General features: G+C 37.0%; 6 protein-coding genes, 2 long non-coding RNA genes, 1 other non-coding gene and 2 pseudogenes across 14 annotated transcripts; 6 read left to right on the forward strand and 5 right to left on the reverse strand.

Moving 5' to 3' along the window:
- Positions 1-172: 172 nt before the first annotated feature.
- On the forward strand, positions 173-563 carry AT1G09703. The gene has a single exon (NR_139677.1). It is a non-coding gene; the product is annotated as an other RNA (long non-coding RNA).
- A 121-nt stretch (positions 564-684) lies between these two features.
- AT1G77095 lies at positions 685-2,036 on the reverse strand (annotated as a pseudogene; the record flags this gene model as incomplete). The annotated part of the gene is made up of 1 exon: positions 685-2,036.
- A 404-nt stretch (positions 2,037-2,440) lies between these two features.
- On the reverse strand, positions 2,441-3,684 carry AT1G77100 (peroxidase superfamily protein; the record flags this gene model as incomplete). The annotated part of the gene is made up of 4 exons (NM_106360.3): positions 2,441-2,841; positions 2,936-3,101; positions 3,206-3,391; positions 3,478-3,684. 4 exons carry the CDS (start codon positions 3,682-3,684, stop codon positions 2,441-2,443), a joined length of 960 nt encoding a protein of 319 aa, NP_177835.3.
- Positions 3,685-7,382: 3,698 nt separating this feature from the next.
- Positions 7,383-11,474, forward strand: PIN6 (Auxin efflux carrier family protein). 2 transcript variants are annotated; one of them, NM_106361.4, is made up of 7 exons: positions 7,383-7,954; positions 8,220-8,851; positions 9,563-9,824; positions 9,928-10,013; positions 10,089-10,246; positions 10,813-10,889; positions 11,011-11,474. In NM_106361.4, the coding sequence occupies exons 1-7, from the start codon at positions 7,524-7,526 to the stop codon at positions 11,075-11,077; spliced, it is 1,713 nt and encodes a 570-aa protein (NP_177836.1). In that variant the 5' UTR covers positions 7,383-7,523; the 3' UTR covers positions 11,078-11,474. The 2 variants fall into 2 exon arrangements, with proteins under 2 accessions (NP_177836.1, NP_001323018.1); NM_001334766.1 differs by having other exon boundaries at positions 10,813-11,474.
- A 449-nt stretch (positions 11,475-11,923) lies between these two features.
- Positions 11,924-14,086, forward strand: ADH1 (alcohol dehydrogenase 1). Its single transcript, NM_106362.3, has 7 exons — positions 11,924-12,211; positions 12,343-12,479; positions 12,583-12,629; positions 12,717-13,201; positions 13,288-13,445; positions 13,532-13,693; positions 13,769-14,086. Exons 1-7 carry the CDS (start codon positions 12,178-12,180, stop codon positions 13,883-13,885), a joined length of 1,140 nt encoding a protein of 379 aa, NP_177837.1. The 5' UTR covers positions 11,924-12,177; the 3' UTR covers positions 13,886-14,086.
- Positions 14,026-15,419, reverse strand: AT1G77122 (Uncharacterized protein family UPF0090). The gene is made up of 4 exons (NM_179567.3): positions 15,031-15,419; positions 14,852-14,928; positions 14,473-14,757; positions 14,026-14,392 (listed from the first exon to the last, which is right to left on the reverse strand). The coding sequence occupies exons 1-4, from the start codon at positions 15,341-15,343 to the stop codon at positions 14,096-14,098; spliced, it is 972 nt and encodes a 323-aa protein (NP_849898.1). The 5' UTR covers positions 15,344-15,419; the 3' UTR covers positions 14,026-14,095.
- Positions 15,074-15,393, forward strand: AT1G09713. The gene has a single exon (NR_139678.1). It is a non-coding gene; the product is annotated as an other RNA (long non-coding RNA).
- A 113-nt stretch (positions 15,420-15,532) lies between the features above and the next one.
- Positions 15,533-18,014, reverse strand: PGSIP2 (plant glycogenin-like starch initiation protein 2). The gene is made up of 3 exons (NM_106363.5): positions 17,845-18,014; positions 16,846-17,615; positions 15,533-16,768 (listed from the first exon to the last, which is right to left on the reverse strand). The coding sequence occupies exons 1-3, from the start codon at positions 17,895-17,897 to the stop codon at positions 15,735-15,737; spliced, it is 1,857 nt and encodes a 618-aa protein (NP_177838.2). The 5' UTR covers positions 17,898-18,014; the 3' UTR covers positions 15,533-15,734.
- Positions 18,015-18,042: 28 nt separating this feature from the next.
- AT1G77131 lies at positions 18,043-20,583 on the reverse strand (annotated as a pseudogene). Of its 3 annotated transcripts, one of them has the most exons (3): positions 20,253-20,583; positions 19,269-20,074; positions 18,043-19,173 (listed from the first exon to the last, which is right to left on the reverse strand). The 3 variants fall into 3 exon arrangements; another variant differs by having other exon boundaries at positions 18,749-19,919; positions 20,253-20,380; another variant differs by lacking the exon at positions 20,253-20,583 and having other exon boundaries at positions 18,152-20,190.
- Positions 19,435-20,138, forward strand: AT1G77138. Its single transcript, NR_143599.1, has one exon. It is a non-coding gene; the product is annotated as an other RNA (non-coding RNA).
- A 19-nt stretch (positions 20,584-20,602) lies between the features above and the next one.
- VPS45 (vacuolar protein sorting 45) lies at positions 20,603-24,704 on the forward strand. The gene is made up of 13 exons (NM_106364.2): positions 20,603-20,921; positions 21,058-21,259; positions 21,354-21,433; positions 21,711-21,938; positions 22,066-22,191; positions 22,302-22,385; positions 22,456-22,597; positions 22,702-22,880; positions 23,098-23,253; positions 23,492-23,599; positions 23,685-23,806; positions 23,928-24,059; positions 24,290-24,704. The coding sequence occupies exons 1-13, from the start codon at positions 20,832-20,834 to the stop codon at positions 24,348-24,350; spliced, it is 1,710 nt and encodes a 569-aa protein (NP_565150.1). The 5' UTR covers positions 20,603-20,831; the 3' UTR covers positions 24,351-24,704.
- The last annotated feature ends 1,409 nt before the right edge of the window (positions 24,705-26,113 follow it).

Raw genomic sequence — 26,113 nt, forward strand, 5'->3', positions numbered from 1 at the left:
ATTGTTAATAACTCTTATCAATGAGTATTCTTATCTAGTATGAGACGTTGGATGTGTATTGTTCGTCGTCTGTTTAATTTTAATAAATTTTACATAATCCCATTTCGTAATCTCTTTTATTTTATTTATATTATTATTATAAGCTCATTATATTAAAGTAGATGAAACTTGCTTTGCTGCGCAATTTGGTGTGGTCTTCAAAACCTTCAAAAGATGACGAGGCCCATTTATATCCGGGCCTTAGGGTGTTTGGCATGATTTGGGCTAGGATTTAAGAACCCATTTGTTTTGCGTACAAGATGATTTATAGATACAAATGAAAATACAGAGCAAGACAATAAGAAGAGGAATCAAGAACAGAGTGAAACGAACCTTCATCATCAGGTTCGGACAGACCAGGAACTCTCCCGGCAAGAAGACCTTTTTTCACGACAGCCAATCTTTCCCCTGGAAACACTAAAGTCTAAAGCCGTGGACGAGACTAACCGATTTTTGTGGCTGATACGCATGCCTCTTAACTTCTTTTGTGATTTGTGGCTAATCATTTTCTAGCCTCACACGTGTCAATGTCACTTACTAGGAGTCTACAGAACGAATAAAATTCATATTACAGATTTTGCCCCAAAACAATTCATATTACATACAGATAGTAGTCTCTTCTGCCTTAAGGTTATGTGCATTTACGTTCAAGAATATACAAATCTATCTTTGTTGCAGGATTGTGAAGTTGTGTATTGAAATATGCGATCACATCCTGTATCTGAGTTTTTGACGTACTTCCCACTAACTCTGCAATCCCATCAAGTCTAATTCCTTTATTCATTGTCACTTTCCCAACAGTTAAAGCAAGATTCACAACAACATGCTTAGCTTTTTCTGGTGGTATAACACTCTTCTGTTTATGCTTGAAACCACTTCGATGGCCGTGTATCTTATAGCAGGTGTCAGCGTTGTGTCCAGTGTAGCCGCAATGAGAACATTGAACTTTTGGCTTTGAATTAGCAGGAAATAACCTGGTCGCATTCACGGCAAACTGATCATTATGTGAAACCGAAATGTTGAATGTGGAAGCATTGGTTGGTACTGTGACAATGTTGCATTGACTGTGATAAAAAGGTTGTAAATCTCTGCCAGGTCCGAATAGTTGAGTAAGAATCATTCAGGCCTGAGAGAAACTTAAAAATCTTGGCATGCTTGGCAACAGAGTAAGTAGCAGTACAACATTTGCAATTTTGGCAAGTATTGACACAACTAGCTCCATCCAAGTCATCCCACAGATTCTTCAATGCGGTGTAGTGCACTTCGACCTAAGGACTTGGTTGTCGAATTGGAATTTCCCGTCCCAATCCAGAGGAATCTTGAAGCACACGTAACCGCCTCGAGGGCACTTCAACCTAAGGACTTGAAAAAAGTCAACCGTGGCGTGACAAAGAAGCATGCCGTCGATCCGGTGGTATGCGCACCTTTACCAGAAACAAATATTCAATTTTTAGTAACGAGAAAGTTATATATCCTAATTAAATAAAAGGATTTTGTTTTTACATTAACCTGCTAAGAAGCACAAGGTCTCGGTTTGTAAGACCTTGCTCTCTGAACTTTGCTTTCAAAGTTGCGATAGAGTCTTGAGCGTCTGGCAACTTCTCAGCGTTTTTTACATTCGAGATCCGACCATCGTTTCGGCCTGTCGGAACCTCGTAGAAGGATCCTTTCGCCTATTGTATACAAATTTGATGTTAGATAACCCGTCAATGTACGTATAATAAAGAACATTGAGCATTTTTTAAAATTATATTTGTGGGGTATATTACTGTTATAATGGCGTCTCTGGCAGCTATAGCGATGATGTCCGCACACGACACAACATCGGGGCAAGACCGCTCAACGGCAGATTTTACCTTGCCTATAATGTTGAAGCCTCCAACGCCGGCTAAGAACCTACTGAGGTAATTTGGAAAGTAAGACAGTGGAGCAAGCCCGTGAAACTGAATAACATTTCCACAATTTTTGCTTATATTTTGCTTATATTTTGCTTATGTTTTGCATAGATTTTACCTTAAGTTGACATGTCTAACCAAAGCAACCTACCTTTGAAGTTAGCACAATATCATCATTTTGTTGATCCAGCTTACAAAGAATTGTGTGTGACCATTAATTTTGATAACAAATACTTATATAATAACTTTCTATTTACAGAAATATTTGAAAAATCACTATATTTTTATTTGGAAACATCTTGATAAGAAACAAACTAGGATTTATTCAAATCTTTTTTATTTTCCGATTCCAATATGGTGGGATTGAATATCTAATAGATTAATAGACGTATATGCAATGCTACAATAATTGGTATAAATATATCTTTTCATAATTCAAATTTGTTTATTTTGTTAAACCAACAAACTCAAATTGTTATACTTAACTATGTATGAGATCTTGGAAACTAGTTTGTAGCACTGCATAAACGTCTAATCTCTCCTTCAGCACCGATTTTCACTCCGATAGCACCCATCTTTATCATGGCTTTAGTGAAATCCGCAGCAAAATTAGCCTTTGAACTTTGATTAGTTTCTAAGTATGAATCAATGATTTTCTTCATATTATTGTCTTGGTATAAAACAGAGTCCGATAGAATGACACCTCTGCCATTTTTGATGTTTTGGAAGATTTGGTTATCAAACACAAATTGGCTATCCCAGTCCAACGGAATCCTGACATTAACATCACCGCCTTGGGGACACTTTGACCTCAGGATTTGAAAAAATTCCGGGTTTATCGTAGGATCTTGAGCATCTAAACGTGGTATGACAAAGAAGCAAGCCGTTGTACCAATAGTATGTGCACCTTTAACAAAAATAAAATTCGAGTAAGCAAGATAGTGTTTTTTTTGTCTTTTCAAAATAGTATTTAATCAAGTTGTTGAGATTATGATAAATACCAGCACTAAGAAGTACAAGATCTTGATCTGAAAGCCCTTTTTCTCTAAATTTTGATTTCAAAGTATTTATGGAATCTTGAACATCTGGCAAGTTCTTAGCATGATCAACATTTGCAATCAGACCGTCTCTCCGACCGGTTGGAACTTCATAAAATGGTCCTTTTGCCTAATAAGTTAATATTTAATATCAAAGGATCTTATTTAACCCAACACATATACATCGTACGTGTATTAAAAAAAAAGTTCTATAAAGAAGTATTAAAGTGTTACCTCAGCAATAGCGTCTCTAGCAGCAAGAGCAACGATGTCAGCGCAAGACACAACGCCCGGACAAAAACGTTCAAGCTCTGATTTGGCTTCGTCTATAACATCGAAACCAGCCACCCCCGCGTTACCCGCAGCAAACCTTTCGTCATCGTTCCCACCATGCTTGATTAGTATTGACCCATCACAACCCTACAACATACAACCAAACCAATTTATGTCACTAGCTAGTTATAAAAAAAGAGATTTTACTTCGTTTTTTTTGCTTTGCATTGGACCTCGACAAAGCAATCGTGGAACTGGAGACGGAGTAAGACAGCAGCCTTCCCTGGGTCGTTGGTCACCGCCTGTTGAACAACATCACGAACGATTGACTCTGCTGATGGACATGTTTCCGAGTAGAATCCAAACTGAAGTTGTGCCGCTGAATAACCTAATTGATCATGAAAATATAACAAAACTAGAAATAATGCAATAGTGATCATTTTGGGATCAAACAAACGAATTGATATATCTTCTCGTATTCTACGGCTCATTTTTGATGATTGTTTAAGATAAGTTGCAAAGTTTTTATATATGCTCGGATTATATTTATATGCAATTATGCATATAGAGGAGGTGTATATGTCCTTCATATTTTTGACCTTATGTCATTTATTGCATATAGCTGTTACCGCGTAAAATCATCCGAAAGGTGACAATCCCATCTGTTAATTTTTGTCAAAAGGATTCTTGTACATATAAAACAAAAACACAAAAAATAATATTCAATGAAGTAAATTTCTTCCATTTTATATTTTCAAATAATTGAGTTCTTATTCCACCAGAAGCTATGAGAATGAATGATAAATCTACTTATTTCAAAAACAAACAAAATCTACGTTTTGCCAATTAATCAATAATTAAGAAAGAAAAAAACGCTAAATATAGGCCTATCTCGTCAAAAGGTATGTATAATCAATCTATAGTAACGTGGCGAATATTAAAGTTAAGTAAACTGCATGTGGCAACAACTTAAAGAGATATATATTGAAATCCTTCGTAACGTCTTTTGTTTTCTCTGCAAAATGTCAAAGTGAGTATCACAACAACACAACCAAATGACTGCAAATGGCAACAAACTTGAGGAGGTACGTTCGGTGAATGTGGAAGAATCCCACTGAGACAGAAGGTTTCAGTAAACAAAAGTAATTAGGACTTAGCTACTTAGCTCTTTTTCACGTGAGGAGCACGTGTTAAATCGGTTTGTTCGTTATAACAGCCCAGGGGTATATCTGTAATCTCGGTATCTCGGTATCGTATTATTTCTTAAAATGTTTTATACAAAACAGAGGAGTGAGACTGAGATTTAGGCAATTAGCTAATGTTTACGGATTTAGCCCAAAAAAATAAAAAGCTAATGTTACGGTTTCTCTTCTAAATGCGTTAATATAGTCAGAAAAATTCTATATCTAAGTATTATCCAAAATTGGTTAGATTTTTGAACAAAATATTTATTTGTTACAATGTATATATGTTATATTCTACCTGTAACAAAACAATTGATGGAGATCTTTTGAAAGATTGGGCCCAGCAAATATTTCCTTGCAAAGGGCTTAAACCTGAATTTAGGAACTGGATTTAGAATAATACTCCAGTTGTCTATACACAATAAAAAGACCCGTTTAAGATAATGAAGATCGTAATACTTAAAAAACGCAAAAGACATAATGTTTCATGCAGATTTGAAGTATATGCTTAAGTTAAGTGGATCAAGAAAACTTAGAAACTATTTTTCAAATAGCATTGCAACAACAAAAGACCTGATACTTCTACGTATGACGTATCTATATATCTATCATATGCACATGTACATTGACAAGACGGAATAATGTAACCATGTTTGTAACGAAAAATACAGAAAGAAGTTGAGGGGAAATGAGGTAAAGTAGAACAAAAAATAAGAAACGAACAAAATGATGAATTGATGGCACGCGAAGAGAAGGGAGTTAGAAAGATGCAAACACTTATGTTATGTCACTTTCCTTTGATATTCACACTCCAACCTCTCTATCTCTCCAATGACTAGACCAGACACATTTTTAGTTCTTGCCCCCTTTTCTCAGACCATTTTCTCACTCACTTTCCAATTTTTCCCTTTTTAAAAAAAATCCTAAAATTTATAGTGTGTAATATAGAATTTTGAAATGAAACCATCATTTTTCGCACTTGAATTTGATTTGATTTTCTAACCTACCAATAATCTCACTTCTATTCATATTTTTTCCCCTTTCCTCGATCCCATGCGCTTCCTCTTAGTCTTCATTCTCATCATCATACCTTCTTTTTTCCATCTTTTTCCTCAGTTTTTTGTTCTTTTTTAGATAAATATTTCCAAAATATTAGTGAAGACCTCGTTAATAATGTTTAAACCATAGTGTTTTCATATGTATATGCGTGTGTATACTTTGGTGGTAACGTAAAGAGACGAGGTGACATAACATTACGATATAGAATGATAAAGACAGCTTCGCTAGTCGTCGAGAAACAAACAAACTTGCTTATCCTGAATTGTTTTAGTCAGATTCATGTGTGTACTAATATATACAGACAATATAGGTTACATGAGGCTTTGATGCCATTACCCATCGGGGAAAATAATCATAACTATAAGTGATTATATATATTATCCTACATAACTCTTGTCTGCACATTTTGGTTAGAAAGTAGGGTTACTTAATATTTATCTTAGGTTAGATATATAGGACGGAATCAATAATCCCAAACTTTTTTGTAGCCTTTCGTTGACAAAGTAAATTATTTATTTTATAAGAAAAAGGTTACGTATGACTTAGTTCTTGCAATTGCCAAAAGGCTAAAGGCTAAAGGCTTTTAAGCTTGAGAGTAAAAGGCTAACACTGTAAGTCTCCACCCATTTCGCCGATATCATTGATCTTAGATTCTATGAGGATCTCCTTTCACTTTCTTTATGTATATATGTACAATTTCTGTATATCTATGTGAATAAATTAAGAACAAGGTAATCATGTCTCTGTGGACCCTTTGCTTAATTGTGACATATGTATTGTTAGTACAAGAAGCTCATTACATTCCTTTTATATGGTCAGAAGTTCCAAACATTTTCTAGTTTCAGATATGTTAGCTTTCCATATTTTAAGAAAATTAGTAAACCTGACTCTACTTCATTATTGATTGTTTTAATTTGTTTTTTGAATAATTGATAACTGGTTCTTTTATATGTTAAAAGACGAATTTCATGATATTGTTCTTGAGCATAGCGAGACGAGGTATATAATGGTGGGAAGATACATCAAAAGAGTTGCATGAGACAAAAACAAAATGGAAATTGTCATGTCATTAATGACTGACCAATTTCCGTAGCTTTAACTAGAAAGCTTCAAATTTGAAGTATATACTTTATCTTCATTTTTCGTGCATGTATTTCTAGTAGATTTTGAATTGAATAGTCATATAGCTTTTCGTCATAAAACACACCAGAAATAAGAAGTTTAATAATCAATAAAAGAAAACAAAAGAGTTAGGGGGATAATTTGGGTGAAAGCCTATTTCGACAAGACACCAAGTGTGATAGTTTTGGATAAACAGATATTTTTTATCCGAGTTTGCTGCAACTGTATGCAAAAAGTGTAAAATACTGCAAAAGTAGATATACACTTGCTAAAAGTGAAAATACTGTAAAAGTAAAAATAAGAGAAAAGAAAACAAAAGAGTTAGGTCAATAATAAGGGTGCAAAGCTCACTTAAGCAAAACACAGAATTTTCAATTTTGGGTAAACAAAGTGTACTTTTTTCTTGAATTACGAAATTTTGTTTATTATATAGATTTCTGAAATAAGAGACTTATGCGTGTACATATTGAGAATGATTATACGGGTTACAAAGCAAATCTATTGCATGAAGTTATTCTAAATATTCTATTAAAATCTTTTTCCCGGTTTGGATTAGATTTTCAATAATTTAATTATGAAGTTGAATTAAAAAAAAAAAAGAGTAACAAATCAACTTATTAATTAATTTTAAAATTGTGATGAGTCTATTTAATGAGAATTTTAGAGATTAAAATAATGATGAGGTCCAGAAAAAGAAAGTGCTTTATATATAGATTTCCAACTATATATGTATAGCAGCAGTATTTTACCAATCTATATAATAATCACTAATCCCTCCCTAATGCAATTTCATAACGAAGCTAACTAAGGGGTAATCTCGTCAACAAGTCTCTATATAACCCAACACACAAACATTTGGCACATAACTTAACCTACATAGTACATACCAAGAAGAAGAAGAGGCAAAGAAAAAGATGATAACGGGAAACGAATTCTACACGGTGATGTGTGCCATGGCACCACTCTACTTCGCCATGTTCGTGGCTTATGGATCGGTAAAGTGGTGCAAGATCTTCACGCCGGCGCAATGTTCCGGAATCAACCGTTTTGTCTCCGTTTTCGCCGTCCCAGTCCTCTCTTTCCACTTCATCTCACAAAACAACCCTTACAAAATGGACACAATGTTCATCCTCGCCGACACTTTGTCCAAAATCTTCGTCTTCGTTTTGCTCTCTCTATGGGCCGTTTTCTTCAAAGCCGGTGGTCTCGATTGGCTCATCACTCTATTCTCAATCGCTACTCTCCCTAACACTCTCGTTATGGGCATACCTTTGCTTCAGGCCATGTATGGAGATTACACTCAAACCCTCATGGTCCAACTCGTTGTTCTTCAATGCATCATTTGGTACGTTATCAAATTACTATCCGTTCTTTATTCATTTACCCTGTGATTGATTAGAAAACCTCATAATAATGGAATTATTTTGTGATTTCACATATTTTTACCACACATTTTTTCATGGATTTTGTAACCAAAACTTAAATGAATTTCGTTACTCTAGGATATAATTCAACCAAATCAAATGTTTTTACTAACCCAAGCTTCTTATTAGTTGAATTATTTAATTATAACGTATGATAATATAAGCTAAGTGTATATACATGTATAGGTATACTCTGCTACTATTCCTCTTTGAACTCCGAGCAGCGAGGTTGCTTATCCGAGCAGAGTTTCCGGGTCAAGCAGCCGGATCAATCGCCAAGATCCAAGTCGACGATGACGTCATTTCCTTAGACGGCATGGATCCGCTCCGTACAGAAACTGAAACCGATGTTAACGGTCGGATCAGGCTCAGGATCCGACGGTCCGTATCATCCGTACCTGATTCTGTTATGTCCTCCTCCTTGTGCTTAACCCCTAGAGCCTCTAATCTTTCTAACGCCGAGATTTTCTCCGTCAACACTCCTAATAACCGTTTCTTCCACGGCGGAGGAGGAAGCGGTACCCTTCAGTTTTATAACGGTAGTAACGAGATCATGTTTTGTAACGGAGATTTAGGCGGGTTCGGATTTACTCGACCCGGATTAGGTGCAAGTCCTAGAAGGCTCTCGGGTTATGCTTCCTCCGATGCTTACTCGTTGCAGCCAACACCACGTGCCTCGAACTTTAACGAGCTTGACGTTAACGGAAACGGTACGCCGGTTTGGATGAAATCTCCTGCCGCCGGGAGAATATACCGGCAATCTTCGCCGAAGATGATGTGGGAGTCTGGGCAAAGACATGCAGCCAAAGATATCAATGGTACGTTTTCTTTGAAAGATGTGTCGTTTTCGTTTTTCGTTAGCACTGACACGACGGCGTTTAGTCAATTTTCTTCTCTTTTCGTGTTTTTCTTTATCATTGGTTCTTTTAAAAGATTTAATGAATAGAAAAACATTGATAGACTACATAAAATGCAGCTTTTCAGAAATAAAAAAACTTAGCATTGTCTCTTTTACTTTCCAAATCCCTAGGAATTAACTAATTAGAAATTCAATCTAATTTTATAAAATTTATAAGTAATAGTCACTAAATCCCACTTATTTTATTTTTTTGTGTGGAAACTTTTGAATTTTGATACTTCATGTTTTTGAGCTTAAGATTCTATAGGACAACATGATGAAGCATGTAAACAAAGCGGACCCCTCATACCACCCACACACTTACTATCATCAATAAAATCACCAAAATGGTCAACATGATGTTGACTTTTTTGTTTCTCATGATGTTTTTGGACTCATCAAATTAATGTCCATTCTAAAGAATTTATTTGGGAGATTCTATCATTTTCCTCTAGCTCACGTGTGTAATCATCAGCGAAACCGACGCATGGTTTTCTATTTTTTTCTTCCATTACTAAATCCACAACCTTTATTAACAAAAAGAGTTATAACTAATTAGTTGCTTTCAAAATATCAAGTTTTGTCCTAACTATCACTCTGTATCTGCTCACGTGTATTTTATATAACTAAGGATCAGTGCCAGAGAAGGAGATTAGCTTCAGAGACGCACTTAAGGCTGCACCACAGGCTACGGCAGCCGGTGGTGGTGCTTCCATGGAGGAAGGAGCCGCCGGAAAAGACACAACTCCGGTGGCTGCGATTGGCAAGCAAGAAATGCCAAGTGCAATTGTAATGATGCGCCTCATACTAACAGTCGTGGGCCGCAAGCTTTCTCGAAACCCTAACACTTATTCCAGCCTCTTAGGTCTTGTCTGGTCACTTATATCCTTCAAGTGAGTCAAAAAATAACTCAAATATCAAAATTTCAACTATAATCATTGAATTTGTTTGTTATATAACTTTAACTCATATTTTATTTTGCTAAATAATGAGCAGATGGAATATACCGATGCCAAATATAGTGGATTTCTCGATAAAGATCATTTCAGATGCAGGTCTTGGGATGGCTATGTTTAGTTTAGGTATGAACATGTTCTTATAAACCTGCATAATAAATAAAATTATGTATAACGTATTCTAACAAAATTAAACTATAGGCCTGTTTATGGCGCTGCAGCCAAAGATGATCCCTTGTGGGGCGAAAAAGGCAACAATGGGGATGTTGATCAGGTTCATCTCAGGTCCTCTTTTCATGGCTGGTGCTTCCCTTCTTGTCGGATTAAGAGGTTCTAGGTTACATGCTGCTATCGTACAGGTAAACTATTCAGAGTTTACCTTGATTTGGCCCATATATATTATTGTTGGAAAATTAAAGAAAACATACTTGGTGATGGAGAAAGTGTTTAAGATTTTGGGAGTGAATTAGGAAGTTTAACATATAGAAGGGACTAATTAGTTAAAAAAAAATGAAGGATAGATATGTTCATAGCTTTCAAAAGTACAAATATCTATCTCATATAAACCTAATATAGTCTACCATTATATCTAGACTTATATGTTACAAAGTATCTAGATATTATGAAAATATCTAGATATTTTACATGATGCAATTCTCCTGTATTAGTCTAAGGAGGTATTAATATTTTAAGATGGTTCTAAAGAGACTCTTTAACTTGTTTCAAGTTTTGCGTTTGGTCCAAGAAATTAATGATACCTGGATCATTGACACATAATTATAACTAATCCAAAATCAAGTTAAATATTTCAAAATATAAATTACCCGTGGCTATAATTTAAACTTCGTTTCTTATAAAAGTTTTCGATTAACTTATAGTAGAGATATGTACATCTAAATTTGATGAAGCCGATATGTTCTTTTAGGCTGCTCTACCGCAAGGGATAGTACCATTTGTGTTTGCGAGGGAGTACAATTTGCATCCAGACCTACTCAGTACATTGTGAGTCTCTTGCTCTTCTTTTTGTTGTTCTTCATTTACATTTACGGTTGAACGTTTCAAAATGCGGTATTATGGTTTATGTGAAATCTCTGTTCTTGGTGATTTTTTGTTTTGTTTTCAGGGTTATCTTTGGGATGATAGTATCTTTACCAGTAACTATTTTGTACTACGTCCTCTTGGGCCTATGATTCACACAACACACTGAAGAAAAAGATTACACCGGAGAAATTAAATGATCTATGAATAAAGAGGTCTGGAAATAGAGAAATGTGAGCTCTTAAGAGTTGTTCTTGAGGAGCTTGTGAGAAAGATTAATTAACGGTTAATTACATTGTTGAATCAAATTACTGGTAAATGGTTAGGTGAATAATTTAATTTTATGTATTTGATATCCAACATTGATCGACGTACGTACGTAGTGAGGTAGAGGCTTAGGTTAGGAATCAATCGTGAATACTATTTCAACGTTGATTCCCGCGAGCTGAATATTTTTTGTGATGTATAGTAAAACGCATATGATTATAGGAATCATCATAAAGATTCTTGTCATGAAGAACAATATTAAACCAAATTATGCATTACGAGCAAAATAATTATACAAAAATACTGATAATTATAACTTGGGTCATTGTATTTTCTGTGTAATGTCTACTATCCCTTAATTAGTCGGTTTAAATCAGGAAAAAGTATAATTAATGACACTCATAATTGTATCGTTAAGACTTGAAAGTGACGGCCAAGAATACAATTAAGAGCCAATTAGTGATCTTTCATAACTTTAAAAATCTCACAAAAGTAGAAAAAAAAAATTCCAACTTGATGACCAAGAATAATACTATTAAAGAGCTATTTAAGATGAAACCGCCCGAAACCAAAAGCATTCGATGGGTACACCGATTACTGCTTTTAGCAACACCACGGCGTGACCATCAAGACTAATTAACTAAGACCACATTTTAAAAAAACTATTAATAATTACTACAATTTGTAATTAAAAAGATCAACGAGAAATGCCACGTGGACGAATACTAGCAACGCCAAGTGGAAAGAGCGTTCGAGAGAACAAGGCAAAACCAAATACGCCCCTAGTATTCTACAGATGTCGACTGGATAATTACAAAAGATTTCAATAAACAGTACTAATTAATTTCTAGTGGTGAGTTTTTGTAAATATCTACTTCTTCCAATTACCAGCTGCTATATAAATCCCCTTCTCTGTTTCTCTTTTCTTACATCACAATCACACAAAACTAACAAAAGATCAAAAGCAAGTTCTTCACTGTTGATAATGTCTACCACCGGACAGATTATTCGATGCAAAGGTTTTCTTTTTATTCTGTCTTTTTCCAAATATTTATTGATCGGTTACATTTCTGTTGAGGTTTTTGTTATGAATCCACAATTTCTATGTTGAATTAACAAAACCTGTGTCGTTTTTTTGTGGTGGTTGCAGCTGCTGTGGCATGGGAAGCCGGAAAGCCACTGGTGATCGAGGAAGTGGAGGTTGCTCCACCGCAGAAACACGAAGTTCGTATCAAGATTCTCTTCACTTCTCTCTGTCACACCGATGTTTACTTCTGGGAAGCTAAGGTAGAGTAATCAATTTATTACACTCCAAATTCATAATCAAGTTCTAATTTTTTTAGAATTCTAATTTTTTATCTAAAAAAATTCAACCTTTTTGATTCCACAGGGACAAACACCGTTGTTTCCACGTATCTTCGGCCATGAAGCTGGAGGGTAATAGAAACACTAATCTTCTTTGCTTCGTTTTGGATATTTTTAAGGTTTTAGAGATTCAAGGTCGTTTTTTTTGTTGTTGTGTAGGATTGTTGAGAGTGTTGGAGAAGGAGTGACTGATCTTCAGCCAGGAGATCATGTGTTGCCGATCTTTACCGGAGAATGTGGGGAGTGTCGTCATTGCCACTCGGAGGAATCAAACATGTGTGATCTTCTCAGGATCAACACCGAGCGAGGAGGGATGATTCACGATGGTGAATCAAGATTCTCCATTAATGGCAAACCAATTTACCATTTCCTTGGGACTTCCACGTTCAGTGAGTACACAGTGGTTCACTCTGGTCAGGTTGCTAAGATCAATCCGGATGCTCCTCTTGACAAGGTCTGTATTGTCAGTTGTGGTTTGTCTACTGGGTTAGGAGCAACTTTGAATGTGGCTAAACCCAAGAAAGGTCAAAGTGTTGCCATTTTTGGTCTTGGTGCTGTTGGTTTAGGCGCTGCAGAAGGTGCTAGAATCGCTGGTGCTTCTAGGATCATCGGTGTTGATTTTAACTCTAAAAGATTCGACCAAGGTATTCAAAAAGATGATAGTCTGTTTTTGACTATGTTCTTCTATAATCTCCCTTCACTTACATTGAATTTGATATGTTATTGGCAGCTAAGGAATTCGGTGTGACCGAGTGTGTGAACCCGAAAGACCATGACAAGCCAATTCAACAGGTGATCGCTGAGATGACGGATGGTGGGGTGGACAGGAGTGTGGAATGCACCGGAAGCGTTCAGGCCATGATTCAAGCATTTGAATGTGTCCACGATGTAATCCTCCCTTCACATCATTCGGACCAAAACTTTTGTAACTACATTGTGGGTATCTGAACTTATCACATATGATGTTGTTTCAGGGCTGGGGTGTTGCAGTGCTGGTGGGTGTGCCAAGCAAAGACGATGCCTTCAAGACTCATCCGATGAATTTCTTGAATGAGAGGACTCTTAAGGGTACTTTCTTCGGGAACTACAAACCCAAAACTGACATTCCCGGGGTTGTGGAAAAGTACATGAACAAGGTAATGAGAAGCTTTGATATCTTATGATGCCAACTTTGAATATATATCAATGTTCTGATGATTTTTATGACATAGGAGCTGGAGCTTGAGAAATTCATCACTCACACAGTGCCATTCTCGGAAATCAACAAGGCCTTTGATTACATGCTGAAGGGAGAGAGTATTCGTTGCATCATCACCATGGGTGCTTGAAGCCATTCTCTCGCAGATGATGTTCACTTTGTGTTTTACTTCCTTTATGCATTCACAGCAATAAAAGAAAGAAATCTCCATCGCTTTTGGTTTTCTTCTCTGTCTTAAGTTAGTCGTTTTCGTGTCTAATCTATTACTTATCATTGTAATAGACTCTTCTTCTATTGAGATTTGAATATAAACTAAAACACATTCCATTTTACTGTGTTCTCAACATTCAGAATGCAAACGGACTAACCGTAGTGACTCGAAAGCCGTTTCGAGTCGCCATTCTCTTTGCTTCTTGCTCAAAGGTCTTCCTTTGCCGGCCTTTTCTCGGTTTACTCTTATATCTGCTATGCCCCAAATGCAGATTTTAGCTTCCACATCGAAAGAAACCAGCCTGAAAATACCATCACCTTCGGTCTCAGTGTCCTCGTTAGTGTACCTCACGTACATCGGTCTATCCTTATACCGATCAAGATCCTGCGGAATTCGTACTACCCTTTCGACACCAGGAGATGAAACCTGTACACAAAGGTTCAATCTTTGTTGAGTCAATGAACCAAAATCCACAGGAATAATAAAAGGCTAACTAATTAACTAACCTCTAGAGAGATATTGTCCGGTATTGACTTGGCGAGTTCTGCTTCAGCCAATTTTGCTCGGTAGATTGTTGAAAATGCTTCAATGTCTTCCATTGTTGGTGAACCAAACTTGTTAGTGAGCCGCTCGATTCTCACTTGTATGGTTGAATTTGGCAGAGTCTTGAAGGCATAAATGCCTAAATCACCATCAAAAGACTCACAAACTTTCACAGCTAATGCTAATGCTACTTTGTCCCATAATGTTCCAGCAAGTTTGATGCCTCCTCCACCACCACCATCTCCAGCCTTCAGAGAGAATTAATCCATAGATGAGAGAATGCAAAATGTTTTATCTTTCCAAATCTCTCAAATTTAAGTTATTTAACATAAGTAGACTTACATAGAGCTCCTCCTCGCTCTCATCGAACTCAAAGTCATCGTCATCGTCTTCGTCATATTCATCATCCAGTAGCAACTCTGTAGAACCAAACATCACCAGAAAAGTGGTTGAATTCAAACTCAAGCTGCAGAGAATTATCAGATTACATTCAAACAAACAAAAAGGGAACCAAAACACACCGTCTTGATTCTCTTGAATCTCTTCGGGAAGAACTATCTCCTCTTCTTCTTCTTCTTCTTCTTCTTCTTCAATGATCAACTCTTCGACTTTATTCGGTTTCGGTTCGAAAGTACTCGTTTTATTCTTCCTCTTCGCGTGAGTTTTGAAGGTAAAGTTTGGAGTCCGACGAAACGGCGTCGCCGGAAATCCAAAACGAAGACTCGTCGTCGAACGGAAACGATTGACGGCGGAAAGATTGCTTATGCTAAAAGCAGGCAAAACTGAAATTCCCCGACAAGTCTGATTCGGTCGGAAACAGAACAACAAATCCATCTTCTCCGGCAAGTGAAGAAGAAGAAGAGACGTTCTCTGGATTTACTATGCCATCTTTTGGAATGGAATGCGGCTAAAAAACTATGGTTCTCCTCACTAAAATCAATTTTATCGGTTCGGTTCGGTTCCGGTTCTCAAGGATAAATAAAGTTGACTTTTATGTCCAACGGAATAACAAAAGCCCTCTAGTTTTAAAATTTGAATGCAAAGCTTCATCTTCCTGTAAATTCTTTATTTGTCTTTCATTCCTTTATCCCCTCATGATTACATTGTTTCTGGGATTCGTATACAGGTTTCAAGCTGATAATAAAAAAACAAAAGAACATATCCAACCCACATTTGGTTGGCGAAAGGCAGAGTAATTTGTACCAAACCAGAAAGCCAAAAGAATTCACAGGGAAGGGAGAGCGGTTTTATGCGGCGGTGATGAAGTGGTGGTGGTGGAAGAATTGTTGGTAGAGTTCGTCTCACCCCAATGCCAAAGCATACTCTCCCAAAAGCAGAAATCTTCGAAACAAGTCTTAAGTCTCTTGTCTTTGATCTTTATCTTCCAATGTCCATCTTTGTAGTTCCCTTTCTCTGCTTGTCTCCTATCCCATTCAAGTTGCGCCTTCTGTTTCGATCTTAGTAGACAGAACTTATGCAAGTTTTCAGGCATTGCGTCGTGCACTCTCCACCAGGTTTTATGAGCCTCGTCACTAGCAAATTCCTGGAAAATATCGACATTCCAATTGCAGTCATAGTCTCTGAAGCATAACCAGGGTTTGTTATAACCTAGGTAATGAAGAACGTATAGGATCGGAGGATCAGCTCCAAATAGACTCGTCTTCATTTTTTTAATCTCAGGTTCGTCTCCTTCCCAGAAATGCTTCAAGAAATTCATGTGTTTTGGAATCCGATGCCACCATGTGAATATCTCGTTAAGGTAACCTTGGTCTCCTCCGTTGTAAGACACAACTTCATTAATGTTATCCATTAGTAACTGGAATGTTGAATTAGATGGCTCAACCACCATTAGACCAGAGTTGAAGAGCGTAGCATTGTTTCCAGTTGCTGATATCTCAGGGAACTCGAAGAGGAAATCAATGTTTCTCAGGATAAGCATGTCTGCATCGATGAAGATGATCTTACTGTATTCAGTCAGTTGCCAAAGACGAAACTTGCTGTAGTTCCATTCGTTGTAGGCATTTGGTACAGCATTCGGGTTCCTGATTCTTTGAAACATTTGAATCTTCCATCCAGCAGCTACCAAGCCACTTTTATGGTATTCGCTTATCGTTTCATCAACAAGTATGACCAGATCACGAGTAGAGCCTGACATTCGAATGCTCTGTGCAGCTGCAATGGCTCCACAGACATAAAATTGGGCAGAATGCAAGATAGTCGCGTAAGCTTCTTTCTTTGCACCTGCGGAGTAGAAATTATCTGCAGTTGAAATAAACATAATCAGCTTAGGAGGGGAGAACTAGCTGAGACTGAAAACGAAGAAACTTGCTACTAACCTTTAGCTTGAAGAGGAACAGAAAGTTCACAGGAACCAACAGGAAGCTGTAACTTTTGTCTTAGCTGGTGAAGATTAGGCTTATACAGCCATATGTTTCCTTGACGGGCAACAAGTTCTTGACCCGTAAAAAGATTCGGTATTGGAAAGCAATCAGATACCAAAATCACATGAACATTATGAAGTCCTTTAGAAGAAGCCGCCACTCGAGCTGCTGCAAGTTGTAAATGCAAGCGAGCCACATCTCTAGACCATTTTCCTGATTTATCACACGGAAGCTTGGCAATTACAAGATCAATCCGAGGCTTGCCAGGAATTTGAATCAAAGGCAGAGAAGGACAAGTAGGGACTTCGAATTCTTCAACTTCATCAATCCATTCCGGGTATAAAGATTCCCATGTTATGTTCTTTGCAGCATAATCTAGATGCAAAGCTACATGATCACAGTCAGATTTCGTTACCTCCTTGAATCGATCAATCTCGTTATCGTTAAGATTTATAAGACCAATTCCTTGATACTCGCTTCTACCAAATACGTGCTTCTCAACAAGATTTGACATATGGTTCCAGTTGATCTCAGCTGTAGCTACATAGCGAGGATCAGTAGTAAGACCAAAACTAGTTGGAATTTCAGGAATTTGTAGCGGTGGATAACGAAAACGGTAGATCGTGAACAAAGCTCCAAGCATTATACAAATCAACACAAGTTTCAGAGTGTTGAACTTGACACCCTTCTCAATTCTTTGAAATCTCCTCCTACTTGTCTTCTCACTACACACAACAAAACAAACGAATGAGTCATTATCTATGTCAATCCAACAGATAGATAAACATAGATCGCTTGTGAAACACATTTCTGAATCAAAAACAAAATCGAAGATCTGATTTCCAGAAAAGTCAACCATGTGTGTGAAGCTACTAAGTTAACTAAGAATAGTACGTAGTGTTCATGAAACTAGAGAAACTAATGAAGAATAAGAAGAAGAAGACGAAGACTAACTTTGAGAACGAGAGTCGATGTCTTGACTCCATGGGACTTGAGGAAGGTATCATCGTCTCCGTAAGACCAGGGTCGGTTTCGAGAATTTCATAATCGCCTGGTAAACAACAAAAGACGAGACATTTTAGGGATTTGGGAAGGAGAAATTAATTTGATTTTGGACCAAGGCACAAAACGGTGCGTATTAGGAAAATGAGATTTTTAGAAGTCCGTGTTTTGCAAAACGAACCTTTACTTATCAGGTATTTGTTATTTTAACCCCTACTCTAATGTTTGAATAAATTTTAACCAGAAAACGAAAATCACACACAGTAGTACGGTTTTACGCGGTGGAGGAAGAATCAGCAGCGACGGTGGAGTTGGTCTGAGTCTCACCCCAATGCCAAAGCATACTCTCCCAGAAACAGAAATCTTCAAAACAAGTCGTAAGTCTCTTATCTTTGATCTTAATCCTCCAATGTCCGTCTCTGTAATTCGCTTTCTCAGCTTGTCTCCGATCCCACTCAAGTTGCGCCTTTTGTTTCGAACTCAGTAGACAAAACCTCTGCAATTTCTTAGGCATCGCGTCGTGCACTCTCCACCAAGTTTTGTGTGCTTCATCGCTCGCGAATTGATGGTATCCAACGACATTCCAATTGCAATCGTAGTCTCTGAAGCATACCCATGGTTTGTTGTAACCTAGGTAATGAAGAACGTAGAGTATCGGAGGATCAGCTCCAAATAGTCTCGTCTTAGATTTCCTGTGCTTAGGTGTGTCTCCTTCCCAGAAATGCTTCAAGAAATTCATGTGTTTTGGAATCCGATGCCACCATGTGAATATCTCGTTAAGGTAACCTTGGTCTCCTCCATTGTAGGAATTGATATCGTTGATGTGATCCATTAGTAACTGGAATGTTGAATTTGATGGTTCAATCACCATTAGACCGGAGTTGAAGAGCGTACCGTCGTTTCCAGTTGTGGAGATTTCGGGGTACTCGAAGAGGAAATCCATGTTTCTGAGGATAAGCATGTCTGCATCAATGAAGATGATCTTGTTGTATTCTGTCAATTCCCAAAGACGGAATTTGCTGTAGTTCCATTGGTTATATGCATTTGCTTCAGCTTTCGGGTTTCTGATTCTTTGAAATGTGTGAATCTTCCATCCAGCTGATTCCAAGCCACTTCTATGGTATTCACTGATCGAATCATCGACTAGTATTACCAAATTGCGAGTAGAGCCTGACATTCGAATGCTCTGTGCTACTGCAATGGCTCCACAGACAAAAGCATCATCTGAGTGCAAGATCGTCGCGTACGCTTCTTTCTTGGCATTTGCCGAGTAGAAATTATCTGCAATTGAATCATAATCAGCTTAGGAGGAGAGAATAGAGATGTCAAATTTAGCTGATACAAAAGACGAAGAAACTTACTACTGAGTCACTGACCTTTAGCTTGAAGAGGAACAGAAAGTTCACAGGAACCAACAGGAAGTTGTAACTTTTGTCTTAACTGGTGAAGTTTAGGCTTATACAGCCATATGTTTCCTTGACGGGCAACAAGTTCTTGACCCGTAAAAAGATTCGGTATTGGAAAGCAATCTGATACCAAAATCACATGAACATCATGAAGCCCTTCAGAAGATGCCGCCACTCGAGCTGCTGCAAGTTGTAAGTGCAATCTAGCCACATCTCTTGACCATTTTCCTGACTTGTTACATGGGAGCTTGGCAATGATAAGATCGATTCGAGACTTGTCAGGAACTTGAATCCAAGGAAGAGAAGGACAAGTGGGGACTTTGAATTTTTCTTCCTCGTCAATCCATTCCGGGTATAAAGATTTCCAAGTTATGTTACTTGCAGCATGGTCTAGATGCAAAGCTATATGCTGACAGTGAGATTTTATGACCACCTGCCATCGATTAATCTCGTTATCGTTGAGATTTAGAAAGCCAATTCCTTGATACTCGCTTCTGCCAGATAAGTAATGCTCAACAACAAGTGACATACTGTTCCAGTTGATCTCAGATGTAGCTATATAGCGAGGATCTGTGGTTACAGCAGGTTCTAGTATCCATTTGTTTGCAAAACTTGATGGATCTTCAGGAATTTGCAACGGTGGAGAACAGTAGAGTGTGAACATAGCAACCAGCATCATAAGAAACAAAACAAGTTTCAGACTAGAGAAGTTGACACACATTTCAACATCGAGAGTGTATCCGTTTCTTTGGAATCTCTTCGTTTTTGTTTTCTCACTATATATGTAAAACAAATGCACTATGTCAAGCCAACAGATGAATACAGATCTCTGTAATGCACATACTCAACCACATTGCTCTCATGATCTATGATCCTATCTGATTCCCCTAAGTTAGGTAAAGTAGTTTCCATTGAACTCAAGAAACTGATGAAGTAGAAGAGAAAAAGACTTACCTGGAAATGTAAAGTCGATGACTTGACTGACTTGACGGCGCCATGGGACTTTCAGAAGAGAGCTTCATTCTCACTGTAAGAATATTAAGTTTGACTTTCCTGAGTGAGAGACTACATGAAGCTGGATGCATCGAGCATTACAATAATCACACGTTTTTGACGCTAATCCAAATTATATTATATTAGCGGACGGATCGGAACAAAATCAACACGATGGGTCAATGTTAAGTTTGAATTTTTTTGCGGAAAAATCCTGATCTATTAGATGTTTCCTTTGTAAAACCCTGATGTTTTATTACTTAATAAATAAACCCTCAAATTAGGTTCAGTTAATCAAAAATTAAGTTTGTGTTGAAAAGAGGAATAACCAATAAAATATAGGGTTTGTTTTGCAAAAACACTTTTCTTCGTATGAGTCGACGAGTCTGGGGACCTTTTAGTTTTCTCGATTAAGGAAAGGAAGATCTGAAAGTGAACGCGAAATCACTTCGCCAGCGTTATTGTTAACAAGAATCATCAGATTAGTCGCCGTAGATCTGAATCAACGTCGTAACAGTAGCAGAATTTTGCGGTGAAACGATGGTTTTGGTTACGTCTGTGCGTGATTACATTAACCGGATGCTTCAGGACATCTCCGGCATGAAGGTTCTCATACTCGACTCCGAAACGGTAAAGTCCGATCTCGTCTTCTTCGATTGCTAATCTTCTCTGATTTGTTTCTGGAATCGTGGTTCATAATTTCCCTTGTAACCGGAAACACATCTTCGTGATTACTTGTTTATTGGATTAATTGTTGAATTTGCAGGTTAGCAATGTAAGCATTGTGTATTCACAGTCAGAGCTGCTTCAGAAAGAAGTGTTTCTGGTGGAGATGATAGATTCAATATCTGTGTCAAAAGAATCGATGTCACATCTGAAAGCTGTTTATTTCATCCGTCCAACTTCAGATAATATTCAGAAATTACGATACCAGCTTGCGAATCCTAGATTTGGAGAATACCATTTATGTATGATTTTTTCATCTTCTAACTATTTCGAGTTTATCATTGTTCACTCACAATATACAAAATTTGATGTTGTTTTTGTTATGAATTCTTTCAGTTTTCTCCAATCTGTTGAAGGATACTCAGATTCATATTTTGGCTGATTCCGATGAGCAGGAAGTTGTACAGCAAGTTCAGGTGATTTTTAGACTTCCCTCATCCATGATGTTTTTGAATAGGAGGCTAATGCTAAAAGAATGTTTCATAGCCTATATGATGGATCAATATATGTATAGATTTTTAGCTGTCTCTGAGAAGTTGCTTGGTTTGTGATGAAACGGCCATACTTGTGGAGCTTAGTATCCCCCCTACCTGTCTTTAGTTTTCTGATTTAAACTTATATTGCTTGGTGCACTCGGCATAGTACTGTATAATGGCTTGTTTAACATAGTCTTTGTGGTTTTTTATATTGCAGGAGTATTATGCAGACTTTGTTTCTGGTGATCCATATCATTTCACATTGAATATGGCATCAAATCATCTATATATGATCCCCGCAGTTGTCGATCCCTCTGGTTTGCAACGCTTTTCCGATCGGGTTGTTGATGGAATTGCGGCAGTGTTTCTGGCGTTGAAACGAAGACCTGTCATCAGATATCAGAGGACCTCTGATACTGCAAAAAGGATTGCACACGAAACAGCTGTAAGTGAAGTTGTTTGACAAGCTCTCGTAAAGTTATTTGTTCCCGCTATATTTTGCATGCATGTGATGGAACTAATTCCCACTTGTGTCTATCCAATAGTCTGAAAATTCGCTGTTTATGTTTCAGAAATTGATGTATCAGCATGAAAGCGCTCTTTTTGACTTTAGACGGACTGAAAGCTCTCCGTTGCTACTTGTAATTGACAGAAGAGATGACCCGGTTACCCCATTGCTGAATCAGTGGACATATCAGGTAACTTGACTAAACAAAATTATTGTGCTACTCTATGATATAAGATGTGCCTCCCGCTGTCTTGCTTTTTTGTAAGACTACGACTTACTAATTAACGAGATTTTCTGTAGGCAATGGTGCACGAACTCATAGGACTTCAAGATAATAAAGTGGACTTGAAATCCATTGGAAGTCTTCCAAAAGATCAGCAAGTGGTTAGTTTTCTCCAATGCCATTGTTTTTTAGTTGAGAACCTTACAGCTAATATGTCTCTTATCCTGGCAGGAGGTGGTTTTATCATCAGAACAAGATGCATTTTTCAAATCTAACATGTATGAAAATTTTGGGGATATTGGAATGAACATCAAGCGAATGGTAGATGACTTTCAGCAGGTGGCCAAGAGTAACCAAAATATCCAGACAGTAGGTACAAATATGGCTAGTCTTAAACTATTCTCTGCAAAAACTTTTGTAACAACAGATTCTCGTGCTAGTGACAATTATATATCTGTGAATTCGTTGGTTGTACAGAGGATATGGCCAGATTTGTTGACAACTACCCTGAGTACAAAAAGATGCAAGGCAACGTTTCAAAGCATGTAACTCTGGTTACTGAAATGAGCAAGCTAGTTGAAGCAAGGAAACTGATGACGGTTTCACAAACAGAGCAGGACTTGGCTTGCAATGGTGGCCAAGGAGCTGCATATGAGGTAGTGAATATCTGTGGTGAACATTCACTTGTAGTCGCATATATTAAAAAATAGCTACAACCTGCAGAAGTTCTTACTGAATAATTTGGCATTCAATAATTTGGAGTCTCATGCGAATGTAATCCAGTGAACCTGCAGAAGTTAGCGAAATATGCAAAATTGTGCAGACTCTGCTGTAAGCACGGAGCTCTGACTCTCTATTCATGCTTATTTGCAGGCAGTTACGGATCTCTTAAATAATGAAAGTGTGTCTGACATCGACCGGCTGCGTTTGGTAATGCTATATGCTTTGCGCTATGAGAAAGAAAATCCTGTTCAGTTGATGCAATTGTTCAACAAATTGGCTTCACGGTCTCCCAAGTACAAACCAGGGGTACAGTCAGACTATCATCTGTTTCCTTTCAGTTTAAATTGCATCTCTTTCTTGTGGCTTTATTATTCTGCATCTCTTTTAAGGTTGATTTTGATCTGTCCCTCTGCTACTACTATACTTGTTAACCTATCTGCAATTCCGTCCATAGTAGTTTTACCTTTTCGTTTTTATTTTTGAATAACTTGATAAAAGTACCCTCAAATCATGTTATAACTTTCTGGTTGCCATGCAACTGCAGCTAGTTCAATTTCTCTTGAAACAAGCCGGTGTGGAGAAGCGCACTGGTGATCTATTTGGAAACAGAGATCTTTTGAATATAGCACGTAACATGGCTCGTGGACTTAAGGTCTGTATCTGAGTTAACTCGTCTCCAGCAACATTCTATATCTCCCTATATATATGTCATGTTACTGACATCTTGAAAAATACAGGGTGTTGAGAATGTCTACACTCAACATCAGCCTCTTCTGTTTCAAACAATGGAGAGCATAACTAGAGGGAGATTACGAGATGTGGATTACCCATTTGTTGGAGATCATTTTCAACAGGGACGGTATGTGCCTCTAATTTTTTCAATTTCTTAAAACAGGTAACTTGTTTGATAGTTACAGATTTCTGCAATTCGTGAAAACTTACATAACTAATCAAAAACTGCAAAATTTCTGGATAAACAGGCCACAAGAGGTGGTTATTTTTATGGTTGGTGGAACAACATACGAGGAATCACGCTCTGTTGCTCTACAGAATGCCACCAACTCCGGGGTTCGGTTTATTCTCGGCGGCACCGCAGTGCTTAATTCCAAGAGGTAATGCTGAGGTTAAGACAGTGTGTGCAAATGAGCCTCGATTGGTTTTGAGTTCTAGGTCGAAACAGCACTGATCAACTAAAATATCAACATTGGTTAAGTCATAGAAGGCCCAAACCGAAATTGCTGTTTGAATTAAATAATAACTAGGAATCTAAATTGGTCTACAAAGTTCATGAAAGTGTATTATAAGAGAAATGTAAGCTGAAAAGTGAATTTGGTTGTGACAGATTTCTAAAGGACTTGGAAGAAGCACAAAGGATATCAAGATCAGGTAGCCATATGGTGTGAAGAAGATCCAAAAGAATTTTGTGTAAATTATTTTTTAAGTCTTAAGATTCTTCCGGGGAGCACATAGAAGAAAGAGACAAATGAAAGAAGAAGATTGTGGTCAGGTTCGTCGAATCTTTCGTATACATGATGATGATTACCCCACCAGAGATTTAATTTTTGGGGTTTGTGTGTGTATTCATCGTGGTACAGTTTAATTGGACCGTTCTTCTTACACAATTATGGCTAATCAAGAAAATGTAACCTGAGGAAATTTTACTCCTCTATCATAATTGCACAAAACAGAATTAATAATCTTTTTCAAAATTATAATAACACTTTAGACAAAAACCAGAGAGATTTCATAACAAAAAATCTTTATTACTCTTAAAAAACAAAATCATATGTGGAATTTTTGAAATATTACTAGTTTACTACTCCCTTTTATAATAATGAATAAAATCACTTTTATAATAGTAAATTAGTAATGAGTAAAATCTGACTGACGTCAATCAAAAGTAAGTACCGATTTGGGAAAGAGAACAATCAAAGAGAAAACATAAAAACAGAGCTCTTTTGAGTATATATGGAGTATCTTATGTAGCTCGGCTACTGTCGCCGTTGGATTTCTCAAATGTCGTAATATGATGTGAGAGCGAAGCTGACACAACTCTCTGTCTCTGCTCTGGAAGCATTTTTACTTGTTGTTCTTTCACACATACACACTTCACAGAAACCCTCCATTACAACATAATAGTATATATTTACTATACATTCCAAAAAAATCATTAGGTTTACTTTTACATCCAAATTTCATACTTTTAACAAAGCGATTATGTGCAATTTAATCCTCTATCAAGTTGGATTTTGAGGGGTTAAAATTGTTTGAAGTCAACTAGCAAAAGTCTCATTCTTGAGAAATATTCGTCTTGCGGTAATTTTTGCTATAGTTTTATTAAAACGTCAAATCAGTAATAAAAACAATTAAAGAATTGAGGAGCTCGAGAAAAGTTCTTCACATACATCTCTTTCTTTCTGCTTAGCTCTTAAGCAGTCTCTGACTGTCCATTTCATATCAAATTTTAAAACTATTGACTATACTAGATCCTTCTCTGTTTCTTCGATCCCTTCATCTAAATTGTCTCCTCTCTTTATTTATTATTTATTCAATTCGATTACGTATATAATTTTTAAGTTAACTAGATAATGCATAATTTCTTAGTTAATTAGTTATCTGACTTTTTGAATTTTGATTACTGTGTGCTTAGCCGAAGTTTCTAGCAAACTACCACGGATTTAAATTCGAAAGAATAAAGCGTGACGAAATAGATAAGACAAAAAAGAAGAAGGAGAGATTACTTATCAAAGTACATATGGTTGAAAGTGATGGTTTGGTTATTAATTAATTACAGTTTTAACTTTAGATATTTTGTCTGTGGTCTTATATATACACCTCATCGTTCTTATCATATGATTCTGATTTTAGATATTCGTAAGAAAATTACCAATTGGTTACATTTTCAACAACGAATGCAAATATGCAATTCATGCTAAATTGGAAAATTTGTCATCCCAACTTTCATGAAAAGTCAGTGCTGGAGGGTTTTAGAGGTTGAGCATTTAAATCAAATTCTTTTGATTTCTGAAAGAAAAATTTACTACAAAAAAAAAGGAAGTTTAACTTTTTAAGAAAATATTGAATGTTTTTCACTGATCTAATTATAGTGAATCTAATATATCACTTTTACTTTTCATGAATTATGTTAATTTGTAATTTTGTATAT

The sequence above is a fragment of the Arabidopsis thaliana genome (genome assembly GCF_000001735.4).
Source record: "Arabidopsis thaliana chromosome 1 sequence".
Lineage (NCBI taxonomy): Eukaryota > Viridiplantae > Streptophyta > Magnoliopsida > Brassicales > Brassicaceae > Arabidopsis > Arabidopsis thaliana.